This window comes from Peromyscus maniculatus, chromosome 9 (genome assembly GCF_049852395.1).
Source record: "Peromyscus maniculatus bairdii isolate BWxNUB_F1_BW_parent chromosome 9, HU_Pman_BW_mat_3.1, whole genome shotgun sequence".
Lineage (NCBI taxonomy): Eukaryota > Metazoa > Chordata > Mammalia > Rodentia > Cricetidae > Peromyscus > Peromyscus maniculatus.
The window spans coordinates 25,294,255-25,307,550 of NC_134860.1; the positions used below are offsets into that span (position 1 = coordinate 25,294,255).

Here is a 13,296-nt window from a genome sequence, read left to right on the forward strand (position 1 = left end):
TCTTTGTCACGTGTATTCGTTCCTTTCTCATAGCTTTGATTTGCCCAACAGAACAACTTAAGGGAGGAAAGATGGATTTGGGCTCACAGTTCAAATGCATCATGACATGGAAGGCATAGAGGAGCATTACAGTTCATGGAAAGGAAAGCATGTGGCCTAGGCTGTTCACATGTGGACAGGGAAGTGGTGGGCAAGGCAGGAACAAGGGGTGGAGTTTCACTTTCCACGGCCTGTCTCTAGTAAACTGCATTTTCCGGCTAGACCCTATGTCCTAAAGCCTCCAAGAACAGTGCCACCAGCGGGGCACCTTGTGTTTGAAACATAAATCTGTGGAGACAATTTTAGAGTCAGACCATATCCACCATCCAGATGTTCCAGAGTACAGTAATCCCAGAGAATGAACTGATTCCTAACGGAGCTTTCTCCAAGGGTGTGGTGGCCTTGATCAATTTTTCTTTCCCAAAAAAATGTCCAGCTGGGTGCAGAAAGGAACTTTCTAGGAAATGGTCATCTAAATGATGTTCTAAGGAGGGTCTGCCTGATGCAGGGTAAATAGGGCACACATGTAGACTTTATCAAAACTAGTGGATATTTACAGAGAAAAAAATCACCTTGTAAGAGAATGGCCACCTAAACTGATTTTTCCTCTTGAACAATTAAACAGGTACACGGGCAAGGAGGAGATTGCAAAAGACACAATCATTGCAAAGCTCACATGCCATGACCTTGACAAGCCTCCTGACACAGTTCATTATGCTCCAAGCTCAGGCCCAGTAGGTTCTGGACAACTATTTGAGCAAGTGCCAAATGCTGACAATTTCATCCAGGTGAGTCCCGGGGGCTATCATTCCAGGGAGCTTTCCCAAGAAAATGGGGTAAGGTGTGGTCAATTGGAACTGTTCTAGAAGGTAACAAAGTGGAGAGTCCTGATGCAGTAGAGGAGAATTCTGAGCTCCTCTGCTGTCTTGCCAGAAGGCATTTGGGCAAGTTCTTAATTATCTTGTTCCTGCCATCATTTTATCCATTTTCTAATGAGCACACAGTAATTCACTTCCTATTTAGCTGGGAGAATCAGAAGCTATACCACATGCTGATTTCCTTAGAGTCAAGTCTCTATGGCAGCAGGAGTGACAATGGCTTGCTCTCCTGGCACTGGAAGTCACTGATGTCAGCTCCTCTTCTAGAGTCAGGCTTTCCATTGGCAGAGTAGGAAGACTATAGATTTTTTTCTTTCTCTACACATAATTCTGCCTGTTCTTAACTCCCAATTTCCATGGCTTTTATTTCAGAGTGCCAATGTGTGATAACTTTGGCAGTTCCTTGTTCCCCCCATCACTCAACCTACCTATTCCTGCACTTAGCCAGAAATATATGACCGAGAAACCTATAGATGAGCCCCTCATTTCCCTGATCCTAACCCCAAATTTTCTTGTCAAAGTCCACAGCTACAAGGTAAGTTCTTGCATGCACGTGAAGTTTGGAAATTTGGGCACAGAACCAGAAGGCTTACTGGGTTGATATTCATTTTGCAATACAAATCCAAACTGTCATCTTTAAAATGGAGTTTGGATAAAGATGGAGGATTTTTAAGCAGTATTCTAAGACTCAAGCGTTCACACAGGCTTGATCTGTAGCTGAATGAATGCCTTTATCCATCATCTACCTCTAAATGACTTCTGTGTCTGCATGTTTATCACGTAGGTATAAATGCCATTTATTATCTCCTGCCATCGTAACAGTGCAGCTTGCATGCCACAATGAAAACATTTAATTTACATTTACAACTATTTAGTTGTTGATCGTGTTAGATTGTAAGATTTACACATGTTTCTAAGTGGTTATCATTTGTGGACTAAAATTTGCTATAGTGCTTGGTTCACAGAGGACACTAAGTATAACTTCCTGAATGGTGAATGAGCCATATGCTAAATTTTGAAAGAGAAGCTCTTTCTGAACTTGGGAATTCTTGGTGCCATATTGATTCATTTATTTTTGCCAAGCAGAGATCCGTGCTAATGCTACTACACTAGATATTTTCAAGCTTCTGATATGGGACCATCTTATTGTTAGAGCCCTAATGCCTATAGCTTTAACTGAAACCTAATTAGTACTCAGAAATACTTTGAAGTGATATAATAGGAATAGCTTACATTTTATTTATTTATTGGTGTATTTTATGTATATGAGTGCTTTGCATGTACATCTGCACACTAGAAGAGGAAAGCAAATCCTCTGGGACTACAGGTAGATGCTTTACCTATAGCAACACAATTAGCATGCAATGTAGGTTATGATCTGTATTTTCTTCTATGCTGGAATGTTTCCTCCAAAAGTAAGCTACTCTGGAAGGGAAACTGTGGCATCCTACTGTTCCACCAAAATGCTCAAAAAAAAAAAATGCTCACCTATATGTATCAGATTCACACATTCTGAGATGTCATCCCTAGGAAATAAAAATGGCCATATGCACTTTTCCAGACTGACTTTTAATAAATAACTTTATTTTATGTGCATTGGCATGAAGATGACTGATCCTAGGGAACTGGAGTTACAGACAGCTGTGAGCTGCCATGTGGGTGCTGGGAATTGAACCCAGGTCCTCTGAAAGAGCAGCCAGTGCTCTTAGCCTCTGAGCTACCTCTACAGCACCCAGACTGACTTTTAAAAGCATGTACAATAAAAATTCTGGGCCAGTTAGGAGACTCATTGGGTGAAGGCACCTGCCTGCCAATTTGAATTCCATCCCAAGTATCTGCAAAATGGAAAGAATGGACTCCTTCAAGTTGTCCTTTGATTGCCATACATAAACTATAGCACATGCCTGCACACACACACACACACACACACAAAAACAGATTAAAAAAATTTTAATTTTTTTCTGAAATAATGTTGTTTTATAAGGTTACCAAAGAACTGGATTATGAAAACCCAGAGGTGGTTGCAGCAGGACACATTTATGAAATGATGATTTCAGTATTTGATGACCTACATCCATCTCATACAGGTAATCATGATAGACTTTTCAAACTGGTCAATGTGTTACAAAAATTCATCATATTGGGAGAATGAGATAGACTGATGGAAGTTTCCATCCCTGGGAAAACTTTGCACCTCTTAGTAGCACTTTAAGTAATATACAGTTCTTATATCCTGGTCTGGCTAGAGATGTTGGCATTGGAAAAAGTGAGGGGTGTGGGTTCCAGTTCTGATTTTATTTATATGTATATGTGTATGTGTATGTATATGTATATGAATATATTTGTGTAATTCTTTAGGCTAAATAATACCAAAAATCCCTGGAAAGAACTTGGTATCAAGGCAACATGTAGCTCAAACATAGGTAATTGGATGTTTTAAAAAACATTTTACTTGAATGATATTGCGTGACATAAAGTTATTATTGATGCAAATAATGAGCCACTTGCCAAGTTCTATAGCTCATCAACTTGGGGAATGTGCTGGGCATGGCTACTGCTCTCTCACACAAGGTCTTCCCATAACTTTCCCACCATTTTGTGCCAGCCTATGGTAAATGAGCCTTTGGGGCAGTGGGCTTCAGACTGCTTGGTTATAAAATCCTTGGCTCTGTAGATTTAATACTTGTAGTTTTGCTGATAGTGAACTAATATTCTTTGGGGGTGCATGTTTGAATTTGGTGCTAAGGATTTAGGTAGAGCAATTAGGAAGTGCTGTGCTAAGTGAACTGCCTGGTGCCTATTTTTTGTTACTCTTGTACAAATGAAAACATACATCTAGTTTCCCAAGGGATTGGTACTTGTTCAATCAATAGTTCTAGTCTTTATTTATTTGTTTGTTTTTGATATAGAGATTTTTCTGAGAAGAGATATTCTCAGAATTTCCAAGTTACATCTGCCATTAACACTGTATCTCTCATACCTGAAAATCACTGTGATAAAGTGGCACTGAAGAGTACTGAAAAACCAAAAGTTGTGGAAGAAAACTCAAGTTTAATAGGAGAAGGGCGTTGTCTGACAGGGAAGAACCCAGGATAAGGGCGACAGTTGGGTTTCTTCTCTTGTAAGAACTCTGAATCTCTGCTGATGGTTGTCTTGATCATTGGGTTGAGATGGATTCTGAGGTTGCATCTGAGACAAATAAGGAAGAGTTATTGTCTTTCACGGATGTAGAAGGATGGAATTATAGAAGATGCTTGTTTTTCAACCAAATGAAACTTAACAGTGAACTGTAATCAATACACCCAGGATGCATTCAATCCTTGATTCACTGATATAAGAATTTCAGTGGAGTTGCTATGATTGAAGAGACATGCTCCCCACAGTGTTTGAGCACTTGATTTCCAGGTGGTGACATTGTTTTGGGAGGTCGTGGAACTTCTTTGAAGTGGCTCTTGCTGGAGGAAGTGAGTCATTAGGGGTGGGTCATGACATTCATATCTTGATCCTATTTGCTGCTGTCTTTCTGTTTCCTGATCTGCTGAGACATGAACAAATGTCCCTCACTTCCTCCTGCATACTTTTCCAGCTTTAACCAAGAGTCAAAATCCTTTCTCCATTAAGTATCTTCTTTATTCCAGCAATCAGAAATGTTACTAATACAGAGACTAAGTTTAAATGGTGATTTATAGATTTATCCAGCTACCTGGAGAAATGCTATGTTAGGGTCAGGAACCAAGGCATGACATCTTACCCAGAAGTATTTCTGACTTTTCTTTAATGGTATTGGTAGAGCATCATGAAGAAGTCTGTCATACAGCTTAAGAGACCTTTTAGGTATATGCTTTTTTTCTCATAGCTAAATAACTTCCCCATCTCACCAGATTTGAACCTTTCTTGAACAGGAAAGAGATAAAACATCTTTTTCAGTAACATATCCCCTCTGGTCTTCACACCCCAATATATTCACAGTAATTGCTCATAAAATATGCTTGCAACATTGCACATTTAGTTCCTTCTGTTTTTATAGGCCAGCTAATTCACACGATTTGGAGTCTTTAAGGATGCCATAAAAATCATAGTATGGCAGAGCTGTAGTGGTACCTGCTCTTGCAACACGTAAGTGGATTTATTGAAAGAAATGTCCAGGTTTAAAGTAAACCACTTGTTTTTGTAGACTAGCACTCTTTAAACTTTCTTAGGAATCGGGGTACTTTTGAGATTGTGATGAAAGTTGGAGATATTATCCTTGAAGTGCATATAATAGCATATGCTGGAAGGTGAAGCATGCCGTAGAATCTCTGGAATCAAGGTCATGTAGTATAGATGTAACCAACCGTCTTATTAAATAAGAAACACAGAAACAATGCAAAAGAGAAAGCCGAGAGGTCAGAGCTCAGAGCTAAAATCTCACCCTTTCGCCTGCGGTGTCCCAGCTTCCCGAATGAGCCCTCGCTTCCTGTCTGTTCGTCTATTTAAAGTATTTTGTTCTGCCTTCTCATTGGTTGTAAACCCAAACACGTGACTGCCTCGTCACTGTCTGAATGTACAGCCCCCTAGGTCTTAAAGGCATATGTCTCCAATGTTGGCTATATCCCTGAACACACAGATATCTATGGGATTAAAGGCGTGTGCCACCACCGCCACACTCTTGCTATGGCTCTAATAGCTCTGACCCCCGGGCACTTTATTTATTAACATACAATCAAAATCACATTTCAGTACAATTAGATTACCACCACAATGTAGATCTCAGGTTAAATTTTACTATTTGACCTACATTGCACAGAGTTTTAGGACAGGTGACATATGAGAATTCTTTTGTCCATGAGTGCTAGAGATAATCACCTAAAGGAGATCTCCATACAAGACAAGTCTGGGGAAGATGCACCTGGAGATGCTCAACACTCACAGAGCAGGAACCTCAAGAAGTCTTGCCATAAAAGCCTCTTAATTTTTATTTAATTTAGGACTTTGCGTTTGGCACATTAATATCTCAGAGACGATATTAACCAATATAGCTTGTTCTGGCATCTACTCCTTGAATTTTTTCCTTTGTTGCGTTGGACCATGAACTTTCTTCTGCTCATCTCAGTTTCTTTCTTGTAAAACTGGGATAGTAATACCAATGTTCCACTTAGTGTTTTGTATACTACATTATAATCTTAACTTAAAATTTCCCTGATTTCAAGTTGTTTCCTCTTATGTTTTAATACCACAATATTTCTTTTCAACAGCTCTCTAATAGGATACCTTAGCTTGTTAGCCCCAAATCAGAGTTCCTTCTTTTACATGCAATGTGCAAAAATTACAATAAATCCTTTATTTTTTTTACTGTACTTAATTATTTGATTATATATGTGTGTCAGGGTGTAGGGTATGCCATAATGTGCATGTTGAGGTCAGATACAACTTACTGGCATAGGTTCCCTCCTTCCACCATTTGAGTCTTGGAGAACGAACTCAAGTCAGTAAGCTTAGGATCAGGCATCATTACCTACTGACCAATCTGGCTGGCCAATAGTAACTGCTTTTGTCACCTTTTATCATTTGAAAATCTTTCTTGATTACGATCTCCCTTGACTTTAAATCCACACTGTGATGTAGGAGATCAACACTGACTTGATTGACTGATGAGGAAACTGAGTTTCCTAGAAGTTCAACCTAGTTTAAGGCCATAGAATTTGCATTAATTCCAAGTATTAAACATGGGTTTTCTGAGACTCTTTCCATTTCACCTTCTAGGTTTTAAAGCATAGTGCTGTATAATGTATTATATAGCTCTATGTAGAATGTATTAGGTATAATTATAGTATTAAATATTTATGTTATAATTACATATTTTCTACAAGAGCACTTATGTTTACTAGGGGACAATAAATGTGGCAGTAAGAGTGGAATGTGGCCAGTCACACTGCTTCCACAGTCAGGTAGTAGAGACTGAACAGGAAGTGGGGTCAGGCTATAAAACCTTAAGGCTCACTCCCCAGTGACCCACTTCCTTCAAGGAAAATCCTCCACCTACAGTGTCTACAACCTTCCCAAACAGAAGAAAGTCCCATCAGTTGGGAACTAAGTATTTAAACACACGAGTCTGTGGGGACATTTCACATTCAAACACCACCGGTCCCCTGAGAACACACATTGTGGGAACACCAATCATTTGGAAGTATGAGACTCCTATGCCAGTTTCATAATCCTTTGCCAATTCTGTAGTTGGAGACACGTTTCAGTTTGTAGAATAAAACAACAAAAAGTATTAATATACTGTCCAATTTTACAGTGACTGTGACTATCCTTGTGGAGATTGCTCCTGACAATGATTTCAGCCCCAAATTTCAAGCCTCACATTATGCATTTTCAGTTCCAGAAACATCAGGAGGTAAGAATGTTCTCATTTCTTTAACATTCAAGTGTCCACAAGGAAACACTTACCAGGTCTCTACTGAGTGACCAGTGGAACAGGAGCAGGAATATTTACAGAATCGAAGTAGATGTAGGAGTCTGTGGGCATCAGAGCTTCTGGGAAATGTTTACTTTCTCTGGTGATATTCTCAGAGTATCATCCTGGTGATGTACCAAAGGCTACCTTGAGATTTGATGTCAGTTTTAGGTTTTGTTTCTGTGGTGGGCAAATGCACATTATTGACTTTACTTCATTTCTCACTCTTTTTGCCTCAAAACTATGACCAAGGGACAATGTGGTTGTTATCCATACAACACAAATTTCATGAACAACTGGGGTCAAAGATTTCGGCCAAAGTCAGTATTATGGCTAAGGTTCTGTCTATCAGTTCTAAATTAGATATGAGTTAGGACATACTGGTTAGTCTCGTTCTATTTGGAAAATAGTGCAGTGGTAATAGTTGTGCCTCTGTCATCTAAGACAAGAAAAACAGTTCATTTCTCAGTAACTCTGGACACTGAATCCCCCAGGCTTGACTTCAAGGGATAGAACTGACTGTGCCCTGAAATCAAGTCAAAGGGCTTTGTAAGCGCCCCATGTTGTAGCAGGAAGACCACATGTGCAGGGTCAAAGGAAGCAGGCTTCAAACATGTCTCTGTACCATGAGTTAACAATCTTGGTGTAACTCACATCCCTGTGTATCTTTGAGGGTTTAATTTTGTTGTAAATTCATAAGGCTTAATTTTTATAGTATAAAATATTTGGAGTAGTAAATTTCGCTAATTTCTTAATAAATAAAATTAGTTACTTCCTAAAATATAAACATCCCAAATAAACTGCCCATGCTGTTTTGGTATAGAGATACCAGTACTTACTTACCAGAAAGGGTATCTTGGTTTATTTAGGGGTAAGGTTTTCATTTGTCCGAAGTACTCCAGAAAAAGAGCCAGGCCATTATTCTTTTTAAAACTTCACCCCTTCATTTAGTTTCTGCACTTGAATAGAAAAATCACTAGTTCCTTTAAAATATTGTCTTTTGGACCAGGCCACGGTAAAGTTCTGAAATATCTGAAAATATTTGGCTTGGTAAAAGAGTTTTCTTGAGATTTGGAACAATCATTCACCACTTTGTGTTTGAAGACATGCCTCAGCAAACTTCTCTAGAGGTTTGGAAAAAAGCTCAGGACCTAGGCTCTTGGAAGGAGCTGCTGCTGGCGGTACACCAACCAAGGGGGTGAGGGCAGCTCGCAGGCACACTGCACACAGCACCTTTGAAGTGCTGCAGTCATCTGAGAGACTAAATAATAGCTTCCAAGCCCCAGTTCTCATCTCCTGGCTTTGATGTCCCTGAGCAGATGGCATTCTTTTCTTCAGCTCAGTCCAGTAATGCTCTGCAGAAAACTCCATGACTCCTCCTCGTGTGTGTATGTGTGTGTGTGTGTGTGTGTGTGTGTGTGTGTGTGTGTGTGTGAATGTTGTTAGAGATTCAAACACAGGGTTTCCAGAGCTTTGGGCAAACAAATTGTAGTCCAAGTCCTGTGTTTTTGAGTTCCCATCTGTAAAGTAAGGATAACAGTTACATCATAGAGCTGAGATGAGGCTTGTGTGTATGACTGACATTCCATATACGATGACCACAGTACATGTTAGTTGTTACATATTAGGAATCTTTAATTATATGTCTGTGTGGAAGTATGCACACGGGTGTAGGTGATCACAGAAGCCAGAGGTGCTAGATCCCCTCAGAGCTAGAGTTTATAGGCAGCTGGAAGCCATCAACCACAAGTTTTGGCAACTGAATTTGGGCCCTCTGCAACAGCACTATGTGCGCTTAACAGCTGAGCCATCTTTCCAGTCACTAGGCTGGATTCTTTTCCCACTGCCAACGGTAGCGGTACTGCTGATGTCTCCCAAGTGTGGGCAGTTTTCAGTGTGCTAGAACATATTCCTTCCTTTTTTTTTTTTTTTCTTTTTCTCTAAAACAAAAACCAAAAAATACCCCTTGGTCTTTGTTATAGGTTAAAGGTGGAAAGGCAACCTTGGCAGGTTGGAGCCAAGGGGCACCAGAAAGTCACACCACGAAAGAGAGCTAATTGGGGGAAGGGAAGGAAGAGAGCAGAGACGGGCAGAGAAAAGAGAAAGGGAAATGGGAGGAGCGTGCCTTTATAAGGGGACTTAGGGCATGTGCACAGGGATTGGCCATAGATGATGACATGTTCTGTAAGGACCCTGAGCAGGCCAGTGTAAATGCCTGAGTACTAACAAGCGCATGTGCACAGGGGGTACTCTTAGTGGCTGCAGTTGGAAGGCCCTGAGGGTGGGTCAGCATAAGTGCCTGAATGCTAACATTCCTCCCTTTTGTTTATTATAAAAAGGTGAGGAAATGGGAAGGTTGGCAGATGAGATGGGAATGAGGGCGCTGACCTGGGGAAGTTGGCAACTTTGGAGGAAACTGAGAAAGCTGCAATGCTGGCCATGTCCTGGGATAGCTTTCTGTTTCACTTCATTGTCCAGGCTGTGTGGGATTGTCTGGCACTGCTTGGACCTGGCAAGATGCTTAAAGCAGAAGATAATGTTAAGTTTAGGGGGAAATTTTTTAGGTCTTGGTAATTGAGGAAGGGGAGTCTCAAGACCAGGGAAAGGTGGATAAATTTAGGCTGTTGATTGACAGTACTTATCTGGAGTGCCTCTGACTTGTTTGAGATGGATCCAAGTTGACTCCCCGGAGCATTACAAGCATAATGCCTGAATGATAACAGTTTCCCCTCTTAGAGCACACAACTTGAATGGGATTGAGTTGTTGGGATTATTGCTTGTTTTTTTGTTTTGTGTCACAGTTGTCTTGAATAATTTTCTTTCTTTTATTTTTTATAATATAATTAATTACATCATTTATCCTTTCCCTTTCTCGCCAAACTCTCTTATATATTTTTTTCTTGCTCTCTTTCAAATTCATGGCCTGTTTTTTTAATTGCTGTTACATACATACATACATACATACATACATAAACACACATTGAGATATTTACAGAAGAGGCAAAACCTCCACACTATCCTTGCAGTGTCCTTAGGAGGACATTGAAAATGTCCAAGTACTCTGAACACAAACCCCCCTCAGAATATCAAATGCTAGGTCTATAGACTTTGAGGATGTTTAAATACCACATTAATGAGCTGGGCATGGTGGGACTCGCCTGTAGTCCCAGCACTTGGGAGGCAGAGGCAGGTGGACCTCTGGAAATTTGAGGCCAGCCTGCTTTCCACAGAGAGTTTCAGGCCAGCTCAAAACAAAACAAAAACCTACATTAATAGAATTTTTTTCCATGTTGAGTTGATTAGCACAGAGGACTTAAATATGTCTAGCAGATTACATGAAAATCATAATTATGGAGCTCTATAACATTTGAAGTAAAAAAAATTGATGATATGTGACTAACTAAAATCTATGGAGGGAAGTAGGTGTAGGCAAAAGAACTCCTTTATCAGTAGTGACTTAGAAGAAACACGAAAATTGAATCAGCTGGGTTGCAGGTCATAAGGGAAAGTGCATTCCTTTTTCAGTATATTTTGATGAGGTTTGGCAGCATTCAGAGCTCCATAATTACTCTATTTAAAATTCAGCTAAAGATGCTCAAGATAACACTTAGACTTTATTGAAAGGTTAATTTTACACCTTCAGAAGAATACTCTTCTCATTGTATTTAAGCAGGTGTTAAATGTGGAAATGATCCCATCATTTTCCATGTCTGTAAGACAGTGATCAGTTTTATTGTATATGCTTCTACATGACCATGTATCCATTGCAATAACCTTTTCTTAAAAATGATGGTCTCACTCAATCAGTAGATGCTTTCCCTTCTGGAACTGGCATAATTAGAAATCTTCTTTTCCATGAATGTGCTTCTTCTGTTGTTGATATCATAGCTATGTTCACGGTCTGCTTAATAATTCATTACGAGAGATGAATCTTGATTAAAGGAGGATGCCAGATAAGGAAATGGCCTTTGAGTTTAAAAGTGATGGGGATGGCACATGAAATGCTTTCTTCTTCATCACTGCTCAGTGGAAACACCCATACATCTCTTGGTGAACTAGATAATTATGTATCAGAGCTTATGATTTAAGTATAAAATGATTGAAGAGAGACCTATAATAACTGTAATCTATTGCCATAAGTATGCTATGTAATGAACCCCATAAAAGTTAGAGTAACATAGCAATAAGCATTTTTTCCAGCTCACACATCTGAGAATTGGACTATCTTTCTGGTCTTGCTCAAACTTGTGAGAGTCAGCTAGTTTTCAATGCTCTGTCCTGGTTTAGTTAGGATGAATGGGGTAAGGTACTTTGGGCCCTCGCTCATCCTTTCATCCTTAGGCTAAACTGAGTATGTTTCTCTGAGTGAAGAAAGAGGTATAGTCACAACTAGAGTCACTTTCTTTTCTTTCTTTCTTTTTTTTTTTTTAAAGATTTATTTATTTATTAAATATACAGCATGTATGACTGCAGGCCAGAAGAGGGCACCAGATCTCATTACAGATGGTTGTGAGCCACTATGTGGTTGCTGGGAATTGAACTCAGGACCTCTGGAAGAACAGTCAGTGCTCTTAACCTCTGAGCCATCTCTAGAGTCACTTTCATAGAGCATTTTAACAATCAGGAATGGGGGCTTGATATGTGGCAAGAGAGCGGCAATCAAATCTCTCAAATGCTTCTCATACTGTTGCCTGCACCAGGTTCACTAAAATCTCATTGATCAAAGCAAGTCACAAGCCAGAGTGCTAGGGTTGCCTGCATGGCTAGTAATGTGAGCACAGAAAGGGCAAAGAATTTGGGCACATGAGTTTAACCAATGTTAAATGGTCGTTTTTCTGAGAGATCATATGTGAATACTAACTGGAAATATTGTGAGGCTATTTTAAATCTGGCTGTAGAATTAGTAGACACAGACTTGAGCCTGACTCTACCACAACTATGTCTGTGGTCTTGGGAGAGTTAACATAATGCTAAGGTGAAGCTAATTATTAGTATTATAAAGTTACTTTAAATTGTTTCATTTGAGTGAAACCAGTGGTCTAAAGTGGCTGAGAATTCTCTGTAAATCTATTTGCCATCATGTGGAGTGTTACTTTTCAAACAGTCATTATTACCCAAAAGGATTTATGTTATCACTTGGGAAAATTCAGGTTATCATTTGGAAAAAATAAACATGGTAAACCTTCATAGTAATGTATGTACATGAGAAAAATAAACATTGTAAAACATTGGCAGCCTTCTACAAAGTTGGGCAAGTGACTGCCATTGATGAGGACCACCCACCAAATTGTCTGACATACAAGATAATCAATGGAGACATCCAGGCTGTACAAAGGTTCTGGATTGACCCTCTTTCTGGAGTGATTGAACTCACCAGTCAGCCGGACTATGAGTCAGTGAGGCAATATAACCTCACAGTGCAAGCTGTGGATTGTGACAGAGCCCATCTACGAACTGCAGTGACCACGGTAAGTTGAAACATGCAGATTTTCTGTCTATATGACTGAGCAATGTATTAAGTTCTAATTTATCATATTGTGGTGATCAGGTCATAATAGTAGTAGGGAATGGAGAAACTTGTGAATTTCTCCTACTTCTCAAGTGTTCCATAACTTTTGCATGAATTTACCTTTGGAAGTCTGAACAGGGAAGGAGGAACTGGCTAACTTCTCTCTCTGGTGTGAATGTATTCTCAAAAGCGTACATGAATCATTTTGGATAACAAAGACATGAGGAAGTTGGTACTTACTTTAATGTGAAATAGGCAGTATTCTACTCACTTCCACCATACAGATGAGGAGACTGAGGCACAGAGTTTAGAAAATGTACCCAGGGTTAATATAAGATGCACAGTTCTAGCATTAAATCCAGGCTGCCTCTACCGCAAGACAATGTTTGTAATGCCATGTGCATTCTTTTTGTATTGAGATAAAAGAATCT

At 39.6% G+C, this 13,296-nt stretch overlaps 1 protein-coding gene and 1 long non-coding RNA gene across 4 annotated transcripts in view; one reads left to right on the forward strand and one right to left on the reverse strand.

The window, feature by feature from the left end:
• Positions 1–13,296, forward strand: part of LOC107401016 (cadherin-related family member 3) — a 112,188-nt gene that overhangs the window by 81,388 nt on the left and 17,504 nt on the right. For all 3 annotated transcript variants that reach the window (XM_042284257.2, XM_076544491.1, XM_076544492.1), the window contains 4 exons: positions 665–827; positions 2,902–3,004; positions 7,198–7,296; positions 12,592–12,824. In XM_042284257.2, the coding sequence (XP_042140191.2) occupies positions 665–827; positions 2,902–3,004; positions 7,198–7,296; positions 12,592–12,824 (598 nt within the window). The remainder of the gene's footprint in view (positions 1–664; positions 828–2,901; positions 3,005–7,197; positions 7,297–12,591; positions 12,825–13,296) is intronic.
• Positions 3,981–9,401, reverse strand: LOC143267270 (uncharacterized). The gene is made up of 3 exons (XR_013042232.1): positions 8,200–9,401; positions 7,350–7,536; positions 3,981–4,106 (listed from the first exon to the last, which is right to left on the reverse strand). It is a non-coding gene; the product is annotated as an uncharacterized LOC143267270 (long non-coding RNA).